At 39.8% G+C, this 27,234-nt stretch overlaps 1 protein-coding gene across 1 annotated transcript; it reads left to right on the top strand.

The window, feature by feature from the left end:
* Positions 1–13,833: 13,833 nt before the first annotated feature.
* Positions 13,834–25,370, top strand: LOC130914904 (hyaluronan and proteoglycan link protein 2-like). Its single transcript, XM_057834490.1, has 7 exons — positions 13,834–14,667; positions 14,840–14,946; positions 15,019–15,116; positions 20,324–20,707; positions 20,768–20,884; positions 24,753–24,935; positions 25,087–25,370. The coding sequence occupies exons 3-7, from the start codon at positions 15,056–15,058 to the stop codon at positions 25,362–25,364; spliced, it is 1,023 nt and encodes a 340-aa protein (XP_057690473.1). The 5' UTR covers positions 13,834–14,667; positions 14,840–14,946; positions 15,019–15,055; the 3' UTR covers positions 25,365–25,370.
* The last annotated feature ends 1,864 nt before the right edge of the window (positions 25,371–27,234 follow it).

Below are 27,234 nucleotides of genomic sequence, written 5' to 3' on the forward strand. Positions count from 1 at the left end.
ACCAAAAAGTTTCTAGTCCTCATCATATACTAGATAGGTCACACCAGATAGTTTCTAGTGCGCACCACATACTAGCTAATGCACACTACATACTATGTGGTGCGCACCAGATAGTTTCTAGTGCGCACCTCATGCTATCTGGTGCACACCAGCTAGTTTCTAGTGGGCACCACATACTATCTGGTGTGCACAAGATGGTTTCAAGTGCACACCTCATACTATCTAGTGCACACCAGATAGTAAGTGGTGTGCACCAGATAGTTTCTAGTTCGCACCACAGTTTCTAGTGTGCACCTCATACTATCTGGTGCGCACCAGATAGTTTCTAGTGCGCACCTCATGCTATCTGGTGCACACCAGCTAGTTTCTAGTGGGCACCACATACTATCTGGTGTGCACAAGATAGTTTCAAGTGCACACCTCATACTATCTAGTGCACACCAGATAGTAAGTGGTGTGCACCAGATAGTTTCTAGTTCGCACCACAGTTTCTAGTGCACACCACATACTATGTGGTGCGCACCAGATAGTATGAGGTGCACACTAGAAACTATCTGGTGTGTACCAGATAGCATGAGGTGCGCACTAGAAACTATCTGGTGCGCACCACATAGTATGTAGTTTCTATTGCGCACCATATACTACCTGGTGTGCACAAGATAGTTTCTAGTGTGCACCCTATACTATTTAGTGCACACCAGATAGTTTCTAGTGTGTACCACATAGTTTCTAGTGCGCACCACTGTTTCTAGTGTGCACCGCATAGTATCTGGTGCACACCAGATTGTTTCTAGTGCGCGCCACATACTATCTAGTGCACACCACATACAATGTGGTGTACACCAGATAGTTTCTGGTCTGCACCAGATAGTTTCTGCTGCACACCAGATAGTTTATAATGTGTACCTCATACCATCTGGTGTGCACGAGATTGTTTCTAGTGTGTACCCCATACCACCTAGTGCGCACCAGATAATTTCTACTGCGCACTTCATAATATCTGGTGTGCACCAGATAGTTTCTAGTGCACACCAGATAGTTTCTAGTGTGTACCCCATACCACCTAATGTGCACCAGATAGTTTCTAGTGTGCACCACAGTTTCTAGTGCGCACCGCATAGTATCTGGTGCTCACCTGATTGTTTCTAGTGTGAACCGCATAGTATCTGGTGTGCACCAGATTGTTTCTAGTGCGCAAGACATACTATCAAATGCGCACCACATATTATCTTGTGCACACCACATACTATGTGGTGCGCACCAGATAGTTTCTAGTCCGCAGCAGATAGTTTCTAGTGCGCACCTCAAAATATCTGGTACGCACCAGATAGTTTCTAGTTCACACCACATATTATCTAGTGTACACAAGATAGTGTCTGGTCTGCACCAGAAAGTGCAGATCAGAAAGTTTCTAGTGCGCACTTCATAATATCTGGTGTGCACCACATAGTATCTGGTGTGCACCACATAGTTTCTAGCGTGCATCCCATAGTATCTGGTGTGCACCAGTATGTTTAAACCTATTTTATTTCTGTTGATGTTCCTTTAAGGGCCCTGTAAAATTTATTTCATTTCTGTTGATCTCCCTTTAGGGGCTCCGTAGATAAATGTCACATTTCAATTACCTTCATTATTTAACTTGAAGTTATTTTAGGCAAGTTGTAAGTAACAATGAAGCCAAAATGGATGACAATTTTTTTCAAAAATAATATTTTATCAGAGCTTCCTGACAGAACTGTAGTCTACAACTGTACGGTTTTAAGTATTTTCCGCACTATTTTTTCCAGTGCGTGTCGAGACAATGTAATGGTGACGATGTGCATGTAATTCAATAATATCTTTACAATCAGTGTTGTTAATAACGGTGTTAGAGCATAGCTGCGTTTTTTTTCAGTAGTGAGTAATCTAATTAATTACTTTTCCCATTTTAGCAATGCCAGTATTTTCCATTAAATTAGTTTCCATTAAATTTTAGCCAATTTATGACCTTGATTATCCGGATTTTAAATTCCAGACATTTTAAGACTTTTTAAGGACCTGCTGGAACCCTGACTTTCAGCCAATCAGATACAGGAATAGAAACATGTGAACAGATGGCTCCTTTGAAAACAATTACATTCAAGTCAAGCTGATTATTTATTTGAAATCATTGTTCTAAAGCTAACAAGTTTGGCATAAAATGATCGCACATAGCTAACACCTCGTGTTAGTCTTGTGATGACACACGAACACACACACAGTGCATTCCTCTCACCTGCCCCACATGACTGATCATACCTGTAGATAACTTAAAGTATTTGTTATAATACTTCATGATAGTCATACATAATTGTTAATAGAAGCTCTGCGTTCAGATCATCGTCATTACCCGGAATGTCAACAAAAAGTTCACAACTTGAACAAAGTCAATATGCGGCGTCCTTAAATTGAAGTGGCGCTAGCATAGCTTAAGTGGTAATCGGAGCATCAGTACCAGGGGGGCGCCTGCGGGGCGTCTTTGCCGATAAGACAGTCTGAGGCATCGACAGCATCAGATGATGGCAAAAAAAAGAAAAACGATAAAGGCAAGTTGAAACCTGCCCGTCATGTTTCTGTGAAAGAACACAAGAATAAAACAGGGGTTTTATACTAGTATTGTGTGTGTGTGCGTGTGTGTGTGTGTGTTGTGAAAATGTATGGAAATAGGTGGTCTTATTTTTATTAGAAATTAGCAGGTTTATCTTTAAATTATTTCAGATTAGCTTTAAATCTCGTGCACTGTATAATGACAATAAAGGCTTTCTATTAAAGAAATCTTTGCAATTTGGATTAAAGTAATTATTAGCAAAATATTTTTTGTGTTGTTATCAAATTTAAATCAGTGCAGGAATGTAAATAAATAAATAATTGGATGAATAAATAAACTATTTTCCAAAGTAATGTATTATTTTTTGGGAGACGCAACAGTGTATTGTTATTAGAAATAACAACAATAATTGATTTGAATTTTAATTTGAACATAGTTATCAATAAAAATTAAAAAAAAACAAAGGCATTACACTATAATATTTTTGCATTGTAACACAACATACATATAAATTGAATACAAAAAATATCATAACAGCCTCATGGGCCAAGCATCATGTTCAAAAGAAGTAAATAGATGTAAAAATATTTTTTGTCTGTTTCGCAAATTTAAATTAGTACTGAAACGTAAAAAAATATATATCATCATTTCCCAAAGTAATTGGTTATTTTCCGTGTATAACTGATACTATTAATTCATAACAAATTATTTTTGTGTCCTCAAATTTTAGTGCTTGAATTTAAAAAATCAATAAAATGAATAAAATTATTCCCCAATGAAATTTACCCGTATTTTTCGGACTATAAGTCGCAGTTTTTTTAATAGTTTGGCTGGGGGTGCGACCTATACTCTGGAGCGACTTATATGCAAGGGTCAAGTCAAAGTGGGCCAGAACGGTCAGGAACGCAGTTCCGGTATAAGATTCAGTGCCGGAATGCTGTTCCGGTACACGGTGCTTTGATTCCAAAAATGTGACAGCAACTGTCAAAACGCTATGTAAAAAAACAAAAAACAAAACAAAACAAAAAAAAGATGCTAAGCTGCCACACATGCATTTCAGCTCCAAGAAGAAAACAATCTACCAACATCAGATTTACATACACAGTTGTTAACAACAAGCATAATAAAGTGCTTGTGTAGCATAATCCATTTCCACAGATATTCATTATTTATTTTATTCCACGGACGGCATGGAAGTTTCCCCAGCTGCTGCAGTTTTCCGAGTCTGACAATGATGAGTCACGTCAATGTGCGAATGCACGCGGCAAAGCAAAACGTCTGGACTCATTTATCCGTTCAATTGGCTAACATACTGACATGTGATCAGCAGAGATGGTTAGCTCTGATTGGTTCGAATGTGCATGTTTTCTGTAAAAGAAAAAGAAAAAAAAAAAGCTTGTTGAATTGATGCGACAAAAAAGGGCAATGTAACAGAAAATGGATCAAATCTTTAAAAGCAGGGAAAGAGTTGAGGAGGCTTATTTATCACATTTAGTTTTATTTGCCCTGATGGGGAGGTTCAGAACATCTTAGCTGTCAATGTGCACTTTGGACTTATATTTGTTCATTTATGTTAGGCTACTTATTCATTTCCTTATGATTTAAAAAAGTCGATGTTTGCACGATCTTCAAACTATATTCCATTTCACTCTGCATAATATAAGTCATTTGTACTTATTCTTCTGAATGTATGTTATAACTTTATCATTAAAAAAAAGTGAATGTTTGCATTAACTTCAATTTTAATATATATCCTATGTTCTTACGTAGTTAACATTGAGATTTGGCATTTATTATTTGAGAAAATGAGGGAAAATAAGAATTAGGAGATGGAGGTTGGGCTAATTGCTGTTTTTTTTTTTTACTTTTATTTTGCAACTCATTGAAAAAATACAATTTTGAATGGAAAAAATGAATAAATAATAAAATTTCTGGCTCCGTGGCGACCTTCACGTCGGGGAGTTCCGACAAGAAATTCTAGCCACTTTCACCCCTGCTTATATGTGAAATTATTACCACATTATTATATCATTTCACATGTTAGTTTGGTGTTTTGGAGTGACACCGATGGTTTGGTAAACTTGTTAGCATGTTCGTTATGCTACAGTTATCTGAATACCTCTTAATAGCTATGTTATGTTAACATACCGTTCGCATTTCGTTGTTCATGCATCATGTAACATTATCATACTGTACACTTATTCAGCCTGTTGTTCTCTATTATATTTTTATTAGGGCTGTCAAACGATTAAAATTTTTAATCAAGTTAATTACAGCTTAAAAATTAATTAATCGTAATTAATCGCAATTAATCGCAATTCAAACCATCTCTAAAATATGCCATATTTTCTATAAATTATTGTTGGAATGGAAAGATAAGACACACGACGGATATATACATACAACATACTGTACATAAGTACTGTATTTGTTTATTGTAACAATAAATCCACAAATGGCATTAACATTCTTTCTGTTAAAGTGATCCACGGATAGAAAGACTCGTAGTTCTTAAACGATAAATGTTATAGTTACAAGTTATAGTAATTTTATATTAAAACCCCTCTTCATGTTTTCGTTTTAATAAAATTTGTAAAATTTTCAATCAAAAGTAGAGTTAATATAATAATAAGAAGAATAAAAATAACAATAATAAAAATAGAGTGACCAAAGTCTAAGTTTTACGTGTATTTTGCAGAGCTATTTTGATATGGAATGCCAGTTCATTTTGCATTGTTGTTTAACTTTGTGTCAGAATAGGGCCTCATTACTATAGACTGAAGTGCTTTTCTTTTTGTGAACATTATGTTTTTTTGGGAGAGATAGGACTATTATTTTTGTTGTGCTTTCACTAAAAGATACTTACAGTGGGGAGAACAAGTATTTGATACACTGCCAAAGGCGCGGTCCAAAGAACGCCTGTGTCCACTCGCCGCTACTGTATAACATATATCTGTACATATCTTACCCAAAATACAACAAGAGACACATAATTGCCACTAAAAGAAAGAAAACTTACCGAAATATGTGTGGAGCACAAATAGCAATTTGCATTGCATTGTGAATACAGCATAAACGTCTCACAACTACTAATTCTCCCACGTTTAGAAGAAATAACATGAGTATGGAACGGCGCTGCCCCCAAGCGGCCGGTGGCATTCTCTTCACTCTTAATGTCCATAAACGGCCTCATTGTAATCTGTTTGAGGCAATATGCGAGATGGTCATTCACCCAAGCGCCAGCAGAGGGCGGCAAAACTCCATAACAACAAGTGAGCGTTTCAGTGTACTGTCATTTAAATCTGTCTGAGCGGGACATCTGCGTTAATTGCGTCAAATATTTTAACGTGATTAATTTTTAAAATTAATTAACGCCCGTTAACGCAATAATTTTGACAGCCCTAATTTTTATTTTAAATTGCCTTTCAAGATGACATATCTGTTCTATGTGTTGGATTTTATCAAGTAAATTTCCACGAAAAATGCGACTTATACTCCGGTGCGACTTATGTATGTTTTTTCCTCTTCGTTGGGCATTTTATGGCTGGTGCGACTTATACTTAGGTGCGACTTAGCGTCCGAAAAATACGGTATAGATATTTGGGAAGCAAAAACGTATTATTATCATTATTGCTATTATATTATCAATATATTGGAAAATATGGTTTAATTAGTTCCAAAATAAATTATTAAATTTTATCTATATATAGAGTAAAAGAATATATCATAATAAAAAAACAAATTAAAAAAAAAAAAAAGCATAGGAGTGTATAATATTTAGGTAATTTTAAATTTTATTCATTCATTCATTCATTAATTTTCAATGCCGCTTTTTCCTCACGAGGATTTTTTTTATTTTTATTTTTTTTTATAATTAAATTTACATAATAAGCTAAAATAAATAATTCTATGTGTCTTTTATCTGAAATTTTAATTACTTCTAATTTGATTATCATCACCAGGACTATTCAGTTGTATTTTAGTAATTTACTATTTGCCTAAATAACCTAAGGTAGTTATTAGCAAATGTATTGATTTATGCACATTCAGTGGCGCGAGAAGTGGGGTACAGAGGGTGCTGCAACACCCCCTGGTGTTAGTGAGAAAAATAGTGTTTTGGCAGATTCTTTTTTGTATGTGTTGAAAATAAATAAATAAAACATTAAAACAAAATCAATAAATAAAACATATTGAAACAATTGCATATTTAAATTTCGGGATTAAATATACATGTTGAAAAAGGTTGTTTTTTTTGTAAATAACCACGTGTCACCTAGCTTGCTTACCATGTCACGTTGAATAAGGCGCTACTGTAACTGAAAAGTAAATTGTTGACACAAAAACAAATTAGCGACTTTTTTCTTTACAAAAGCAGCGATAAATTCTAAAATTCAATTTGAGGTCGAAAATGAAGATGATTGTCCTTTGGTGTTTTCAAATAGGTCAGAACTGCCTGCATTGTAGCCGTATTATTGTTTGTTGTTGCCGTTGGGCTTCCGCCGTGCAGAGCACTATTGAATAGCCGTGTGCAATTAATTTATTTGAGTGTTGTGAGTGTGTGTTGTGTTAAACCGAGGCTTATTGGCCCTTTTAGTAACTTTTTTGTAAAAATTAAAAATTAAAATAAAAAAATTAAAAACAATCAAAAATGTAAGACGCTATCATTATCAGTGTTTCATTAAACACAGTTACGATAACTGTAAACCTTTACCAGTGAACATACACACCAATATAAGATATAAGATAATGCAAATGTGTTTGTATGTCATTGCGCTGTCTAGCTATGGGGATTTTCATTATAATACACTGGCGCTTTTATTTCCAATAAAAAAACTCCAACACACACTGTGGGTGAAATAAAATGCTGTCTTTGTAGTAGCCTAGTAGTAGTACGTAAACTATTCATTATGTGTGTGTACTGCCATTGTGCATGCGTTGTATGGAGAAAATGTGCGAGCATGGCAAATTTGGACCGAAATGGCTGTTTTTTGATTGTGGAAAACTAAAAAAGATCCTCAGCACCCCCTGCTGTGAGTGACTTCCAACGCTCCTGTGTGCATTCCTTTTCAAACAGGGGTACCCAAAACTACGGCCCGCGGGCCACATACGGCCTTCCTCCACATTTGGTCCGGCCTCCTGAACAATACAAGAGAGCATTTTGAATTTTTTTTTTTTTTTTTCCCTCAACACTGTTATTTATTTCCTGGACTTTTTCTGTGAAAAACTCAGAGAGGGTTATTTGGTTATTATCTATTTAATTAATAGTGTTATTATTATTTATTATTATATCTTTTTTTTTTTTTTTTTTTTTTTTTTTTTTACTTTTGTTCCATGAAGAATACAGAAAGGGTTATTTGTGGCTTTCTGAAAAATATTTTTTTTACATTTAGGCACTCCTGCAATCATCACACTTTTTCTGTTACAAACTGACCCCGGCCCCTCATCAGAGAAGGGAAAAGTTATATGGCCCTCACAGGAAAAAGTTTGGGGACCCCTGCTTTAAAAGTTTTTTTTTTTAAATTTTCAATTTGAAACGATCTGTATTTCTAAAACAATTTACACTCAATTAGACAGTTTTTTTTTTAATTGTTGTTTTATTTTATTTATATCATCTATCCAAATATGTATCTATATTAAACTTTTTATTTGTGTAATACCAACTTCATCACTTTGTCAACCCCTTTTAACTCATTCACTGCCAGTATGTGTCGTTGTAGCTAGCAAAAAAAGTAAATTGACATTGAAATTGAAAACACCTTTGATGGCACGTTTCATGCGCCGCTAATTTTTCTGAAGTGAAATGATGAAGAAATGAGGCCAGAAAAGCTTGCTGGATTTCAGCTGTTGACTTCTGCTGTATTTAGTAACTCTTATCGACTTTTAGCATGAGTGGAGTCCTATGTTTCAGGTATGTCAAAACAAGCACAGGATTCGCATGTAGCGGCAGGAAAGCGTACAGTGCGTCAAGCATTCAAACAGGTGAGCGCCCTCAAGCTGTCAGCAGCACCTTGACAGGTAAAATGTTGCTACTGGTCCCCAAGAAAAGAATGTTTGACTTATTAGCCGTCACACTTGTACATACTTTTGGTACTTGAGCGCCAGCGTGACCTCGATGCTCGTCACGCCTTTCATCAGGCCAGTCACGCACCACTTCCATCCGGCAGGCGCTCCCCTGTCGGCCCCCCAAGCGACAGCAGCGCCGTTGTGGCCTTTTGTTGAACTGGAGTGCTTTGAGGCAGCACTTCCTAACCTGTATTGATACTAGAAACATGCGGTCATTACAAATCGGGGTTGACCTTTTCAGGTACACTCATAAAAATGTGAATGTAAAATCTTATCTTAATGACAACTTTACTGAATTAGCACAGATCAAAACAGCTGAAATTTTTTTTTTACCATGGCGCTAATTTGCATCATACAGCAAATTATATATTTTTATATTACTTTACTTTGTAGTTTTCATTAACTTTCTCAACTTGAATTAGCATCTAATCTTCCTTCTACATTCGTAAAAGATTCTCAAATCTTAATTTTAAAAAATATATATTTTGGTTTAAAGGGCTTTAAAAATTCCAACAAAAAAAGGAAAGCATATTCTGTCATTTCTTTTTTTAAATTAGTCTTTTATTTCTATTTTATTTGAAAATTATTTAATTCAATAAATGCTCTTATTTATTTATTCAAAATCTTGTTTTCAGCAGAAAGGGAAAAATTATGAATATTGTATTTTTTTTAATTCATTATGTATGTTTTTAAAAAAAATTTATTTATATATTTTTTTCAAAACAGGAAAAATATTATAAATACCTTTTTTTCATTGTATTTTTTTAAATATTTATTTTTAATCAAAAAGTGCAGTAGATATCCAAAACTTCCAATTCTCATTGATTTTTTTTTTTTTTTCATTATTTCAAAAAAGGGAAAAAAAAATAAGACAAATTTCCACTTTACCTTGACTTGTGAATAACTTTTCCTCACCAAAATGTAGCCTCAGGAATGCTATCACTTGGGAACAAAGCCAGCAGCATGCTAGCGTTGCATGGCCAAAACTGTTTTCGACCTATTAAATAATCTACAACAACAATACGAGAGGTTTTGTTTCTATATTAACATTTCAGCAAACACTTGGTTAAAAAATGTTTTTAAATATGTACACTATGTCATTATTGTGGCTTAAAAATGATAATTAAAAAACATGCAAACTGACATGACAAAAAACTTTTTAATTTAAAAAAAAAAAAATTGATGTAGTTTGTTACCATTCAAAACTTCTTGTTTGTGCTCCGCCATTTTGAAAATCAAAAGTCGCCACATCTAAGAAAAAATTACCTTTCATTTTACCTTGACGTGTTAGTTTGCAGCAGAGAAAGTCGTCCTAAATTTTTTATAACTCGGGAACTAGAAGCTGTCAGTGCTATGACTCATATCATTATTTACACATTATATACACACACACACACCCTCTCTCAACACGGAAAATCAACCGAGAGAAAAATAACACCACAGGCTGTATTATGAATGAAATTTTGAACAGATGTTTACAATGGTGGAAGACTTTAAAAAATTAGGCTAATGGTAGAGAGGAAAGTAGTTAGCCATACTAGCAAGCTAACTAGCCATGTTATCTGCCTTGTTAACAAGCTTACATTATAATTAGGGCTGTCAAAATGAACACGTTAACGCGCGGTAATTCATTTTTTAAATTAATCACGTTAAAATATTTGACGCAATTAACGCACATGTCCCGCTCAGACAGTATTCTGCCTTTTGTTAAGTGTTACAGCAAGGCTTTTTGTGCTGTCTAACAGCGAACTCTTGTGGTCGCTTTGCGACATGGTTTATTCTTTTCTTGCCAGTTCAATATGGCTGCACGAGGTCTCTGTTGTGCTTATATGATCCTTGGACAAGATTTGTCCGTAAGTATGGTTGTTGTAAAGAATGTACATATTATGTTAATAAGCGAAATGTTATATTTTTTGTATGAGACGGTTTTTGTTTATGTTTAGTTAACCTGTATAGCGTGCTAAGCTAACAATGTTGCTAATGCAATGCTTGTGTACTTTTTTTTTGTAGTTTTAAGACGGTCTAAAGAGGACAATGGTTTGAGGCCATTTTATTAATAAATCAAATGAAAAAGGAAAAAGTCTGATTATTAAGGCGTCGTTCACTAGCTGTCTAGCTTTGGAAAAAGTAGACGCTTCGGAGTGAGGACAGCATAGACAGATTTAAATGACAGTAGAGTGAAATGCCCACTACAGTCCTTATGTACCGTATGGTGAATGTATATATCCATCTTGTGTCTTATCTTTCCATTCCAACAATTTATTTTACAGAATATATATATATATAATTCACAGAAAAATATGGTATATTTTATAGATGGTTTGAATTGCGATTAATTGCGATTAATTACGATTTATTAATTTTTAAGCTGTAATTAACTCGATTAAAATTTGTAATCGTTTGACAGCCCTAATTATAATATTTGTTTTACCATCAATAGGCATACTAAAACAGCTGGAATGAACTCTCATAGCAGGTGGGAAACACTCATGAGAATGTTTACTTACCTTAAATTTTGTGTAAAGTGACGGATGATGGTTACGTAAATGTGACATCATTTGGAGGTCCTGCTGTCCTTCCTCGTCTAAAGTGACAGATGATGGTTACATAAATGTGAAATCATGTTGGAGGTCCTGCTGTCCTTCCTCCTCTAAGCCGCGGCCATCTGTTTCTTTTCGGTAGCCGAAGTACTCCCATACTACAGACTTTGTCATTTTTGAGGGTAGAAAAAAAACTAAGGTGTAGTATCACCGATAGACACAGGACAGAGCAACAGCTGGAGGGGGAGGGGTGAGCGCCGCAGCTCCAAGCAACGGATTTCTCGCTGCATTTTTGGGATATAAAAATCAGCAAATACCGCACTACGGTATGACAGAAAATTTCAGTGGTTTTGAAATTGACGTTTTCATACCACAGTTAACCTTGAAACCGGTAACCGGCACATGCCTAGCGTAGATCCACTCTTGCAAATCCACCACTAATCGTAGCTCAGCTGGGATGCACTAGCAGCTGGCTAGTGATAGCTGCTGTCGCTTCACTTACATTAGCAGCTTGCTAGCGGGCTTTAGCTTTTGTCTCTTCAGGCTCGTGAGCAGGCTGGCTGGCTTAAACAGGCAGATTGGAAAATGCCGGCAATGGAGGGAGTGTTTCTTTCCTCCCATTGAGGTTATGTGCTTGGACGATTTAGCATGGGACTCTAGCGCCTTCATGCCCACTATACCCAGTTGAATTTTTTCGTCCACCCCCGTTTATTTATTTAGGCTACGTTATTTAATAAAAATAACAAAACACTTTTTAAGACCCAGATATGAAAATTCAATACTTTTTAAGGTATTATTTCCCAATTCATAAATTCAGTCCTTTCAAGACTTTTTAAGACCCCGCGTTAACCCTGGATGGCACCACATGAAGGCAGGGTGAGGGTGTATTAAACAAAGCATTCCAAGCGCACACAGCTACAATCATAAACGTTTTGCTGGAGAATGAAACGCTGACAGTCGTAGGTAGAAACTATTACTACATCCCCAGGAGATGTTTGCCTTTCAACAACAACAAAAAAAAACAATGTTAGCTAGCCCATAAAAATCCATACAAAACAGCATGGAAGATTTAAAAGTAGCAGCTAATAGTCCCAAAAACAGGGTAGATAGAGTGCAGCAGGATGTTTTGGGGTGAATACTAATTGGAGGCTGATAAAGAGGTTCATTGATCAAGAAAACAATGGTTAAGCTACACCAAAAAAACTCTTCTATTTCGTCTTGTGTCCACCTCAGATATGTGTTTGTGTGCGTGTGTCGACACAATGACAGTGTCACAATGCTGTCCTTGTGTCACCGAGCCAACACTGCTTCCTCTTGCCGAGCGGCCATTAAGATGCATGAATGGCAGCTTCAGTTCTGGTTGCCAAAGGCTGGAACGCACACATACACCGGACACACAGGATGACTTGTTGTCCACCTGTGTCAATAAACCGCATCTTGCTATGGCATGGACTGTAACGTCACCATTGTATGCTTGATAGTCAAGACCAGGGGTTGGTAACCTTTAACACTTAAAGAGTCATCTCAACCTGATTTCCACAGAAGAGATCATGCCTAAGAATGGTGCAGAGGTTTGCGGGTACACGTTTAGAGTTACAACCGGGACTTTACATAGTTGGTGAATTCATTACCAGCATAAGTGAACTAAGTAAAAGAGGGATGGGCAAACTATTCCACAAAGAGCTGCAGTGGGTGCGGGTTTTCGTTGCAACCCATTAAGAGGACACCTTTTCACCAATTTGGTGTCTTACAAGTGGAATCAGTTGATTGCAGTCAGGGGCTTCTTGTTTCCCCAGACCTCTCATTGCTTAAACTGCCTGTGCTGGATCAGTTGGAGCAAAGACTAGGACCCACTGTGGCCCTTTAGGACCGGTTTGCCCACCCCTGATGTAAAGTCACTGGGAAGTAGTGATGGGCGATACCAGTGATTTTGGATTCAATCCGATACCAAGTAATACGAAGGCCAAATATTGCGATCCCGATCCGATATCGATACCGGAAGTTCATATTTTATATACAATACATATACAGTATATTTATATACACAACCCTACAGAGTTCTCAGCCATTCTGATGATATCTAATGTACAACTACAGCAAGCACTCAAAAACTATTAAAAGTGTCTTTGTGTCAAATATGCATTGCAATGGAAAAACTGCTGCTTTTAATAACTAGCAAAGCAGTTTCCCTACAAACTCACAAACCAATCCATCAACTACAAAATCTGATTAGTTAGTCTCACTCTTTAACCCTGACCCTTAAATTCATACTCATACACTCAAATCATCGATCGCTTACAATAAATAAATATGCTTCGGTATAAGCTCACAATAAGAATATAAAATAAAACTGCCTTGTCATAACGCCACTGCTCAGCCTTGTGACAAGCCGCAGAAATTAAGAACTCAAACTGCCACATTTAATCTGTTGTTAAATGCATATTCCTAAATGAAGATGGTTTGTCACACATGAACTAATTCCACCTACACGCACACACATAGCAAAACAAGTTCACGTGGTGTCACTAGCTTGCTTCCCCAATGCCCCTTAGGGCAAGACACCTATCTGTTGCTAGGGCCAACCCAAATAAAACGAAAGCTCACGGGAAGGGTAGGTTTAGAACGATCTTGGAAACTGGATTACGTAGGTAGTCTAATATTGCATTCTCCTTGCCAACTTCCAAAAACGCCAAGGGGCATTCTCTCCTTATTTTGGGTAATTTTATAAATGTAACCCAAAGGATTTACTGTGTATTTGAACTTGACATTTATTTGGTCCTTCGAGCCGGATTGCGAAATACTAGGAGTTCCCAGAGGCAGAGTCGACATCCAGTCGAGTCCGTGCATGGCCCTGGTTTGTGAGGTACTGGCCTCGCCTACGCATCTGGGGACCGAAGGTTGAAGCAAAGCCAAAGGACTGAAGCCGAGTGATACGATTTGTGCGGCTGACTAATTTTAAGGGCGACGGTGTCCTGTACGTAATTTAAAAAACTCTGTAAAAGACAGAGTAGTCAATAAAACTAACAGACAGAGAAGTCTATAAAACTGTAAATAAAACCTTGAGAATACTAGTCCCTATCAAGTAAAGAGACAGTGCATTACGACCACCAAAATCTGATCTTGAACCAATTCTTTTTTCAGTCCTAGTACTACAAAAGAGTACCAACATCCAGAAACGTTGGAAAAACATCAACACAGCCGAACAAACATCAAAATCACACCCTGAGAAGCTTTATGCTAGAAATTTTGAGTTGTGCGCTTAAAATCCTAGTTCGACTGCCGCATGAAACAACAGAAGCACAGCGAAGTCACGCCCATTATGGTCATTAACATCTGGAGCACAGCAGAGGACAACAATGGCTCACAAGTGACCACATGACCAAAGTGAGGCGAGAAAGCAAGAGACGGAGCGAGTCAGAGGGCTGATGCTGGATGAAAGCTGAAAGTCCAAAATCAGATCAAGGAATACACTTTTTCAGAAGACTCGGCATATTTGGGGTAAGACTGTCAATTATAAAACCTCTATTTGAGATTGAGTGCTGCTTTCGTAATCCATCCATCCAGCCACTCATCCAAGTACTTGAATTGTAAATTCTCCATATATGTCTAGCTCTTTCCATTCTTTGTTAGTTGGCAATTGCTTCGGTTTCAAAAAAATTCATTGTTGCAGGACGAGAAAAGTCTACGTGGCAAGACACATAGAGAGAACCCTTGAGCCATCATGGATGAAACTTCGACAATTGCAACAACTTAACCAGAAACCATTTCCAACATCATGTAAGATATCTTCTCGTAGTCTACCTCTAATGATACTGTTTTCCCTAAAACTTCATCTTTGTGTACTAAAAGGTGAGTTCAAGCAGTACCACACGGCTTATCCATCAACATGAGGGTTCCTTTGGTTCTTCTCGTGAGCTTCTTGTCCTACACCATGGCTCTGCACTCAGGTACGCTTTCGAAACAAGATGAATGAGCTTTGAGTGAGCGATTTGTTTTGCCGCATCTTCTGTAGATGCTTTGAGCAACGTTGAACTTTTTACACAACTTGAACTGTCAGAGCAGCAATGGCTGTCAGAAACGAAATGAAGTCAACCAAAAGCTGCAACAAAATGCTACCATCGGAAGAGATTCAAGAACAGATGAGAAATTAATGAATGCACATGATTATCAGCATGGAAAGGGTTAGGAAGCAATCTCTTAAATTTAGGACTACAGCAGACCACAGTCAAAGCCAGGATCCATAAATGGACGGAAAATAAAACCACGTGGAACCTTCCCAAGAGTGACAGGCTAACAAAAAATGACCACAAAAGCACAGCAACGACTCATCCAGGAGGTCAAAAAGGAAACAAGGACAACATCTTAAGAAATGCAGACCTCTGTTGCCTCACTTCATGTAGCTAATCATGAAGCGACTCAGCAAAATAAGCATCTCTGAAAACGCTACTGACTAAAAAAAATATTAAAAGGCTTGTCTTACTTTTGTAGAAACATCTGAATGACTAGAGAATAATCTATGGACTCAAGAAACCAAAATTCAACTTTTATGTAACGCAGCAGTTCTGAGGCTGCTTTGCTTCATCAGGGCCTGGACTACTTGACTGATGGAACCATGAATTCTGCTCTTGATCAGAATGGTTCTGGTTCTGAATTGGTACATCTACCAGAATGAAGATTTTTGGAGTGGCCTTGTTGAAGAATGGACTTGAATTTGTTTGAATGTTGTGTGCTCCAGTGTCACTGAATCAAACCACTTCTGTAAGGAAGATTCCGCCAAGTACAAAATGCTTGTTTGGGCCCGAGCACCAAGTGGTGCGAGAGTCCTATCGGAATGCAAAGGATTATTATTACCTGTATTTTTTAATGGCAAATTAAAATGGCCAATTCGGAGGTTTTAACATGCTCGAAAACTCAAAATTTGCACATATACAGTATGTGTCTTGGCGTAAATTTGGATAATTTTGTGACTTTGCGATAAAACGTAATAAAATGGCTCAGTGGCGCCCCCTAGAAGTGTGCTGAAACTGTTTTAGCGCCTTTAAATCAGGGCTAAAAACGCTTTTGTTTACCACAGCATATCCATAACTGTCTACATATTTCAAACTTCAAGCAATTTTATTTTTCTGCTTTATTTCCATTTCTGATTTCAATTTATTGTGATTTTAATGTATAATTTCATTTCCTGTTTCGATTGCCTTTGTTTTAACGTTCTTTTGATTGAATGTGATTTGAAGCACATTGAATTGCCTTATGTTGAATTGTGCTATACAAATAAATTTGCCTTACCGAGAATTTTTCAAAAAGGCCTCTCCTATTAGGTTCTTTCAACATAGAGCGATGAAATTTGGGGAGTTGATACCTTGTGCGTAACTGCTCCAAAAAATCTCTTGCATCCATATTCCAAACCCAACAGGAAATCGGGTGATTTGGATTGAATGTGAAATTTATATCATGTTACAGGGTGCATATCTGTGACATTGGCACCTAGAAGGTTAGTTGGATCCTCCTAAAAATTAGTGAGACTGTTCATAAGACATATGAGATCTTAAGTTATAAAGAACGGTGAGTTTTCATTCATGGGCCTGATCGGGTCGGGGTGTCAAAGTCGGCCCTTATTTTGGCAAAATGCCAAATTTTTTAAATGACTAATAACTCCCTGATAAAAGGTTCAGTCTTTTTCATATTTGGCATGTATGAGAGGTATCCCAGCCTGAACACGACTACATTGAAATATTACCCATTAGGCCTGGCGACCCCTGCTGGGAACAGGAAACGCCCTTTTTTACGAGACGGGCTCTCCTTCAAGGGAAAACATATTGTAAACATATGGGGATGGCGTGGCTCAGCGGTGGTGTAGCTGTCCCCCAACCCAGAGGTTGTGGGTTCGATTCTCCACCCTGATGAACTCGCCTAAGTATCCTTGAGCAAGATACTGAACCCCGCATTGCTCCTGGTGCTGTGTCACCAGTAGGTAGATGGCAATGTAGTGTAAAGCGCTTTGAGTACCTTGAGAGGTAGAAAAGCGCTATACAAGTATAACACCATTTACCAACACCATATTAATTGACCTCAAACCTGCATCTAGGGAGCATTAAGACAGGTGTTTAGGTGCCTGATGAAAAATATTGAGGTTTTGTTGAAGCAGAGTGGTCCAAACAGGAAAATGAAAATGACCATCGCCATTTTGTCTCGCCACAAATTTTGAACAGTCATAACTTGTCAGATACACAACCTAAATGCACTAAACTTCCTGTGCTTGGTGAGAGTCGTACCATGGAGGGTCCTGTAGGGGTCATTAGCATCAACCCTACAGCGCCAACTAGTGGCAAAAGAAAGTCACTCATTTTACTTATACATGCCTAGTTCTTTTCAGGTTGGTCATTGTAGTTACAAGAACTTTTTAAATACAACAATTTAAGGCTCATGTCCAGGGGTGCACGTACGTGGTCCGCATGCGCGCATGCGTACTGGACGTAGACAAATGCGCTGGCCCTCAACGGCTTCCATACGCTTTTGCGTACCGATGGCTGACCACTGGATTTGCGGCAGACACGAGAAAATAACTTCTCAAAAATTTTGAAGAGGCAGGCCACACTGAGTAATTACTTTAGTGATGGGACGAAATGAGCCGAGGTTCCGAAGCTTGTGTCGAGTAATGGGAGGGGGGTTTCCACGAAGCTTGTAGCGAGGCGTGCTTCATTTCGGCAAAACCCGGAAATGATGACGTGGGAAGCCTCGCCGCCGGCCACCGGCCGCCGGCGAGGCTGAATCTCGTGAGTGCTTCGGAAGTGATCCAACGTTTGGCGCACATTGCAAAAACAGGACAGACTACGGTATAAATTGGTTGCAAAACGCAATGGCGATCGCCTGTTATCTCACATTTTGTGGATTTCGGGCTCCTGTACTTGTTACATCTGTGCGCAACAGTGCAACCAGTGCAATCTTTTTTCGAGCCTTGTCCTTTGCTTGCGATGGAACCTGCGCGAAAAGAGCGATCCTCCCCTGTATGGGAACATTTTGATTTGATTGCTTTCAATAAGGTAAGGGAGAAAAACTACTTTAATATAAATGTGAGTGTGTGTGTGTACCTATCTGAACCAAACATCAACAGAATGAACAATCCATTAGTGTACTGGGAGGCACAAAAGAATACCTACCCAAATTTATATAAACTGGCACTCACATTTCTCTGCACCCCAGCTTCATCTGTGCCTTGTGAAAGAATATTTTCTAAAGCTGGTGAAATATTTTCCACAAAAAAAAAAAAAAAAAAAAAACTGTTTAAAGCCAGCCACTGTGGGAAAGCTATTATTTCTAAATAAAAATGAATAACAAATTACCCTTAGCACTTGTTGTATTTTGTTCACATACTAAATTACTAACACAAGCACATTCATATCTTTGTCCCAAGCAAATAGCCATTGAATTCTTAACAACGTTGACCTCTTGGGCTTCTAGACCACTTGATGGCGCCATAGGGTAAATGAAGCACCATGAAGCTTTGCTACATGTGCAAACCAATTGGCTGCAAAGCTTCATTGCTTCATGAGGCTTCATTTGGCCATCACTAAATTACTTCCGTGTTCCCCCACCCCCGTCAAAAGACAGACAGACGACAGAGACGTCACCGGAGCTACCGAAAAAAAGGACTTTTGCTGAAAAGTGGCTACAGGAGGTACCATGGCTAGAAGCAAATGATGCTCGCACGGAAATGCGGTACAAAATGTGCCGTGAGAATCCCAATGTCGCCGATAAGAGCAGCGCATTTTATGTAGGGTCAAAGAATTTCAGCCATCCAAACTTTGAAAAGCACGAAAAAAACAGAGAGCATGTGGCAATTAAGCAAACTATCGATGTCAAACAGGACCCCACTCGCCCTATGGACAAGTGGCGGAATAAAGGTAATGAACAGCGACATGCACTGACAAACGTGTTTTTGCTCGCATTTTACAAAGCTAAACATGCACGTTCAATGAGGTCTTATGAGGAGGATATCCCACTTTTAAAAAGGCTTGGAGTTAATGTGGGAGCCGCATAATGCCCTTTATTTTGAATTGGTGCTTCTTATTTCTTTACATTTCACTTCAAAGTAATGGCAATTTTGTTGTGCCAGTTGATGTTAATCAAGCATTAATTGTTAATATAATTAATTAAAGTTAATTGGCTCTAAGTAAAGCTTGTCATAAATTTATCACATCAGGCGGGTCGGCTCTCAAGCTCAATGAGGACCAAGTCACATCTCCAGGTCCTCCTCTGAGAACCTGGGCAAAAAAATTATGTGCACCCCTGCTCATGTCCATATGTCTCTGTCTGTTGCTGTGACGACCCTGTGTTCACCATTAAAAGGAAGTAGAATTTCTTCAGGGACTTAGAAAGCTTATAGAGCCACGAAATTTGAGATTGGTCGAAATGGCCCAATTAGAAGATTCATTTTGGTTTTCAATAAGGACGTGGCTACACAGCTCAGTGGCGCCTCCTTTTTTGTGGGACCTTCTTCAATAAGGTTTTTTTTCTCTGAGGTGTGTTAATGTATTTCTAATCGCCCCCAAAAATAGAAGCGAGTTCCGAGCAGGTTAGGTTCTCATGAGATGATGAGAGGGGGACAATCCCTGCTGTGAGTGACTTCGAGGGCCCCTGATCACACGACTGCATTATACCAATTAGACGTCCTATGATCACGCCAGCCAATAAAATCACATGGCATCTTTAAAGCATTGTAAAAAATAAACTATTTGACTTAGAACGCTGCTGTCAACATTACTCGAAAGCGCAGATTTGAACCTATTTCCCAGTTTTTATTTGGCACCATGGACTATGGAAAACCGGAGATATGATCGTTATAATTTCATGGCAGGAAATGTGCTTCCTACACTAGAGAAGGTTTGCATGCTCTTTGGACAGGTGAAGTTTCATTTCTATAGATATTTCTTGGCAGAATTCTATGATTTTTGTGTATTTTTGGGGGAGCCTAATATGGCTATGTAATAGGTTATCGTATCAACAGTTCATATTGATGACACAGTTACTCAATACATGGGGATTCTTTTCACTGAATACTTTTTTTTCCCTGTACTTGATAAGTTTTACTTGAGTAATATCATTTTGAAGTAACGCTACTGTTGAGTAATTTTTGGCTACTTATCCTCCTCGATAGCCAATAAGATCCCGACCCCCACACACCGCCCCTCCAAGCTGAAGTATCTCCTGGAACCGCCTGTTTACGCCGAAGTTGTCGGCCGACGGGGTGAGAACGCCACATTGCCGTGCATCCTGAAATTCAAGCCCGACCACTACAAAGTCAAGTGGACCAAGCTAGAGCCGGGTCGCATTGGCCCGGAGAACATCGTGATGATTTCCAACGCGCACGCCTTCAAGCGGCACGGCCGGCTGGGCCCTCGCGCAAACCTCCGCCGGGCCCACAACATGGACGCCTCCTTGCAGCTCGGAACGCTTCAACTGGGAGACGGCGGCCGATACAGGTGCGAGCTCATCAACGATATCGACGATGAGAGTGTGGTGGTCACGCTGAGGATCGAAGGTAACCAATGGAAGTCCCGACAAGTCGATAGATTGGCTGATGCATGGTTTTTCTTCTCAGGCGTGGTTTTCCCGTATCAGAGCCCAAAGGGCCGCTACGCAATGACGTTTCACGAAGCCGAGGTGGCGTGCGAAGAGCAAGACGGAATGCTGGCATCCTATGAGCAACTCTACAGAGGTACCGTTTACTAGCAAGAACTACCACAATTTTTGGACTATAAGTCGCACCCACCCAATTCGACAAGAAAACAGTATTTGTTCACATAAGCCGCACTCGACTACTATAAGCTGCAGGGAGGGATATTCACACTTGAAGACGACTGTTATCAAAATGCAAAAGTTTTGAACTCTGTATCGATCCTTAAAAAATACTCTATTCCTGATAAAAATAAATAAATAAATGTTATTTTTTAAATAAATCATGAGGTACCATCGACGATGATGGACAGATAACCTGAATTAAAGCTCTTTAAATGAGTTTTAAACTTGTAAATGTCCAATCCATTTGAACTAGGAGGTTGGCAGCGAATGCAAAAATTTGCTGCTAGTGTGTGTGTGTTTTGGCTATCACCATGGATTGGTTTCTTGGATTGGCTTTTTTCTTCCTCCCTTCGACGGGGGCGGACGTGTTTCCTCCCTGCTCCTGCTGCTGCCATCTTCGTCAGTCTAGTCTGTCTGCTTTTTTTGTATTTTTCCTCTGTGGATCAACTGTTGCTGGTCTCTCATACGAAAATGAATTTGATTAGTTGGTCTCTCAGTGCAATTGACAAGATTTTTTTCCAACAAGACACGGTGCACCAGGAGAGTCGTCTTGTCCAAATGGGACCTTTACTGCTGGCTACGTGAGAGATTCATGGGATCATTGGAAGCCAGCCTGTCTCACTGTCCTATCTGTGGAAGATATCGGGGATATGTGGCTGTTTGGCGTAACGGTCGTGGGGTTCCTTCTGCTTGGCTTAGGAGGCACCCTGCCCTACCGGAAAGTTTCCAAGACGGCAGCTTTCAAGAAAGTCAACAAATTGACCACGGATCAAACGGTGCGATTCAAGACATTGGAGAACCCCGTCGAGGCTCGGATTGAGAACTGGCTCCATGGACTCATGGTTCAGTCCGAGGAAGGACGGAGAAAAGTGGATGCTACCTGGTGCCAGGTGGTGGAACTGAGGAGGCAGACCGCGACTATTGGCAATGACTTAAGGGACCTGAGGTCTCACTTACACCCTGAGAAGTACGATTTAGACCGAAGACCAACTGTATTTGGACATACAGTGGTACCTCTACATACGAATTTAATTCGTTCCAGGACCTTGTTTGTAAGTCGAAATGGTCGTATGTCGAGCAGGATTTTCCCATAGGAATACATTATAATTCCATTAATTCGTTCCAAAGCCTAAAAACATACACTAAATTCTTAATAAATACTGCTGGCACTGTTACAAATGGCGATTAAACATAGAAAAACAAATAAGTTATAAATAAATAATTCAGAATAATATAATAATAAGAAGAATAATTAATAATTATTCCTGTAAATAATGTAACGAATCGGATTCTAATATGGCGGACACTTTTTACTGTCCCTGAACGCACCGCGAAGGTGACGTCTCAGTGAGATAGGTCGGTGCGGTAGAGATAATACTTTCGTTTTCTTGAGAGCGGTCAACTGCTTAAGACAATGGGCGTTTTGTGTTGGATAAGTTCTTAAATAAATGATAAAAACGTGACGAAGCTGGCGATTTCCTTGGCAATGTTACCACAATAATAATTGTCACCTTAACTTATAAATAGTGGCGAACGGTGGTCGGAAGAGGACCATGGAGCTGTATTGTTGAGCCAGTTCAGGGACGCGCACCCCAAGCTCATATTTTTCTATAACTTGCATCTTCATTTCAAAGGTAAGCATCACTTTTTTCCTTGTTTCTCCAACTGTATCAACTTTTTGAAAACTGTGTTGATTTCTCACACAAGAAAATCCACCGTGCGTTCGTTTGCAGTGCTGTCATGTCGTCGTATTTCGAGCAACTCGTCGGATGTAGAAACAAATGGCGGCTCAAATTTTACGTCGGATGTCGAAAAGATCGTGTGTCGAAGTGATCGTATGTAGAGGTACCACTGTATTAAATTACTTAGTCGGCTTAATTCGATTATAATTTTCCTTTCCCTTTTCCCAAACACCCTTATCCCACCCATCCCTTGTCCTGGAGCGAACCACACAGATGGCCCTATCTCTTGCCCTTGATTCTCTTCCCAAGGCCAGTCGCAGGCCCCTGCAACTCTTATTTTGTCTACAGACATGTACAAATACTGATACACTTGTGCATACACACACTCACACACAACCTACCCCCTCCAGTCTGCTACAGCCTTTTTCTTACTATCACTGACCGCCCCTTCCTCCAGCCATGACTGGTAGTTTTCCTTTTTTTGTACAAACAAAAAAATCCCTGCACGTGACCTGTGCGTCGTGTCATATCCCTGCTATGTTGTATGATATACGTGTGCACTGTAACTTCTGTAGCTGCTCTGTAATTCCAAAAGAAGAGAGAGAAGTTGGCGGCGCGGAACGTCTGGAGCAGCCTGATGCTCACTCATTGAACGCAATTTCGTTGTCATCTGTGAAAGCTGGTGTCAATGACTAATAAAGCTATCCTGATCCCGTTTGAGCCGGCTCCACCCACTGACATGGGTCGATTCAAGGGAATTTGGAATTCACAAGTGGTCCCCAAACCCGCATGTATACCAATGGTGCTGCTACCTTGAGAGTAGTTGCCAATCCATTGGAGGGCAAGTGAGGGTTTAGTGCCTTGCCCAGGGGCACTTCAATAATGGGCTGTCGTAGCCAGGAATCGAACCGTTGAACCTTCGGTCCAAGGACAACGTATCGATACGATGATACTTTTGACAACTCTTTAAAGACATACAGCCTTAAACCTGTAAAAATCCATATACTTTATTAACAGCACTGGACTATAATCTGTAGTACAAAAATTACAGGAATTCCCCTGCTCATAAATTACATAACCTCATACAATCGGTCAAAAAAATTCCGTAGGAAGACCATCTAAACCAGACATGTCCAAAGTGCGGCCCGGGGCCAAATGCGGCCCGCGGTCAAATTTCATTCGGTCCCCAGCCTCTGTCATAAGATCAGTAACGTCTGGCCCGCACACAGACTTAATAAATTGGTCAGCAGTACTGCTACCAGCATATGAAGTAGCTTACACACTAAATGCTGCTCCTCAGTTACCCACTAAAAGGCAGCAGCACTCTAAGCAACATTACCCCGTGTGATCCTTGACTTCCAATTTTCTAAAATGGCGACAATCCACAAAGAAAAAGTTGACTGCGACGGCTGACGCTTCAAGGATAGGTGGAAATTGGACTATTTCTTCAATAAAATACGCAACAACTGTGTCTGCCTCATTTGCAAAGAGACAGTCGCTGTTTTTAAATAATTCAATGTGAGGTGATGTTACCAAACAAGACACGCTGACATGCACAACAAAATTACAGGGAAGATACGCAGCGAGAAATTGAAGCAACTTTTGAAGCTAGTTTAATTTTACAGCATTAGTATTTCGCAAGAGCCCGAGTCGAAAGAGAACGCTAGTTGCGAGATTGTTGAAATTATTAATTAAAAAAATAATAATAATAAAGCAAATGTGACACACAGAATGGCTTGCTAAAATTTGCTTAAATATATTGTTTTGCGTAAAGGAGGTCAGCCAAGGTCGGCCCCCCACATTTTTACCACACCAAATCTGGCCCCTTTTGCAAAAAGTTTGGACACCCCTGATCTAAACCTTTTGTTTTTTTTTACCAGAAATAAGTCTACTAGTGATGAACTCTTTTAAAACAGCTTTAATTTCGAGGAGCAACATGAGTGACGCTGCAAAAATCCGAGATACTAGCTCAGTCTATTTTTTATACTGCCCCCTAGTGGTCAAGGCACGCACAACAAACACACCACACTCATGGATTTAAGGTCATGAAGTGTCGTGAAAGTCGTTAAAGTCATGAAAAATTTAGCTTGTTGTGTCCGATAGCTTGGACGGAGGGTCTGGATTGGTGCAAAGTGGGCTGGCTGCAGGACGGAAGCGTGCGCTACCCCATCATAAGCCCTCGGCCCGCCTGCGGAGCGCAAGCCCGACCCGGCATTCGTACCTACTCCCCCAAAGACAAGAAGAGAGACCGTTTCGACGCATTCTGCTTCACCTCTTTGACTGCAGGTGAGATTTGATATCAATGACGTCACCACAAGTTTTTCTCTGAAGCAAGTTCCACTTTATTGTTACTCTCTCCTTGAAAAAAGATTTTTTCCTGCTTCATTTTTTCAAGGAAAAAGACGTTACTTGTTTTCCTGAAAAATTTCTCCGGCAGGTTCCGTCTTCTACATCCCGGGCGCGTTCTCCCTCGAGGCGGCAAGTGGCGCTTGTGGTCGACGTTCGGCCAAGCTTGCGCTGGTGGGGCACCTGTACGCCGCCTGGCGCTTCCGAGGCTACGACCGATGCGACGGCGGCTGGTTGAGGGACGGCAGTGTGCGCTTCCCCATCGGCGCCCCTAGGGAGCGATGCGGGGGTGTCCCAGCGCCGGGGGTGCGCTCCTTCGGGTTCCCCAATAAGACATCGCATATTTATGGAGCTTATTGCTACAGGTAGTCTCAAAACAGCCTAAAATCGGTTCATTGAAATGTACTGTATGTATTCATGTATCTCATTAAAGTAGCAGTATGTAAAAGTTGTACTTCAGTTATTCATTGAATGACCCCAAAATTCAATACAAATTAAGAAACATGTTTAAGGGAAATACTTCTAACACAGTTCTCAATAGTCAAGCTGAGATTTTCCCATTTTAAAAGTCAATACTCAGCCCCTTTAAGTTGTTTGATTCGGATTTGATCTTTGACTTCGTCCAGGTTGCCAGAGATCTGAAGGCTTTGTGAAATAAGGTACTGAGAAATAAGATATAGGACAAGGATATGCATATATGTAGTGCACTTGTGCTTGTCCTACGACAGTGTGTACTTGCGTAGACTTGTACTGAACGTACGTGTACTCGGGTAGACTTGTACTGCAGTGTTCAGTACAGGACAAAGGTTTGGACACCCCCCATTCAATGCAACACTAATGAAAAGTTTTTGTTATTTCACCTTTTTTTGCTAAGTACATAATTCCACACGTGTTCATTCATAGTTTTACTTTCAGTGAGAATTTACAATGTGAACAGTCATGGAAATAAAGAAAACGTGTGAATGAGAAGGTATGTCCAAACTTTTGGCCTGTACTGTACATGTACTTGCGCGTGCTTGTAGTGCAGGCATGTGTACTTGCGCGTGCTTGTAGTGCAGGTACGTACACTTGCGCGCAGTTGCCCTACAAGTGCCTGTACTCGCGCGCAGTTGCACCGCACGTACCTGCACTCGCGCGCAGTTGCACCGCACGTACCTGCACTCGCGCGCAGTTGCACCGCACGTACCTGCACTCGCGCGCAGTTGCACCGCACGTACCTGCACTCGCGCGCAGTTGCACCGCAAGTACCTGCACTCGCTCGCAGTTGCACCGCAAGTACCTGCACTCGCTCGCAGTTGCACCGCAAGTACCTGCACTCGCTCGCAGTTGCACCGCAAGTACCTGCACTCGCTCGCAGTTGCACCGCAAGTACCTGCACTCGCTCGCAGTTGCACCGCAAGTACCTGCACTCGCTCGCAGTTGCACCGCAAGTACCTGCACTCGCTCGCAGTTGCACCGCAAGTACCTGTACTCGCTCGCAGTTGCACCGCAAGTACCTGTACTCGCTCGCAGTTGCACCGCAAGTTACCTGTACATGCTCGCAGTTGCACCGCAAGTTACCTGTACATGCTCGCAGTTGCACTGCAACTTACCTGTACTTGCTCGCAGTTGCACTGCAAGTTACCTGTACTTGCGTGCGCTCGTACTATAAGTACCTGTACTAGCGTGCGATTGTACTACTAGTACGTGTACTGTACTTGCGTGCACTTGTACTACAAGTATGTGCACTTGTACTACAAGTACGTGTACTTGCGTGTACTTGTACTACAAGTACGTGTACTCGCGTGTACTTGTACTACAAGTACGTGTACTCGCGTGTACTTGTACTACAAGTACGTGTACTTGCGTGTACTTGTACTACAAGTACCTGTTCTAATACTACAAGCATGTGTACTTGTACGTGTACTTGAACTAAAAGTATGTGTACTTGCATGTAGTTGTACTACAAGTAACTGTTCTAGTACTACAAATGTGTGTACTTGTGTGTACCTGTACTATAAGTTTACAGACAAGCACAGCAAAGCTAACTGCGTTTCAAAGTTTTGGATTGAAATGCAACATTGGTATGATAGCGCAAATTCTTCATTGCAAAGCACTTAATTAGCAACACAAAGGGGATTTTTATGCATGTCAAGTTATGATTGCACTACCATTTCTGGCCATCAATCTGACATAATGCTCCTTTAAATAATTGCTCAATTTATTTATTACAAATAATCAAGCCACCAAACATTTAGAT

This window comes from Corythoichthys intestinalis, chromosome 4, assembly GCF_030265065.1.
Source record: "Corythoichthys intestinalis isolate RoL2023-P3 chromosome 4, ASM3026506v1, whole genome shotgun sequence".
Classification (NCBI taxonomy): domain Eukaryota; kingdom Metazoa; phylum Chordata; class Actinopteri; order Syngnathiformes; family Syngnathidae; genus Corythoichthys; species Corythoichthys intestinalis.

What these genes read in the sequence shown, in the direction of transcription:
- LOC130914904 (XM_057834490.1), top strand. Translation starts at nt 15,056, where the DNA reads ATGAGGGTTCCTTTGGTTCTTCTCGTGAGCTTCTTGTCCTACACCATG. An exon ending in CACCATGGCTCTGCACTCAG is followed by an intron (nt 15,117 to 20,323) that starts GTACGCTTTCGA and finishes CCTCCTCGATAG; the next exon opens with CCAATAAGATCCCGACCCCC. An exon ending in CTTCACCTCTTTGACTGCAG is followed by an intron (nt 24,936 to 25,086) that starts GTGAGATTTGAT and finishes TTTCTCCGGCAG; the next exon opens with GTTCCGTCTTCTACATCCCG.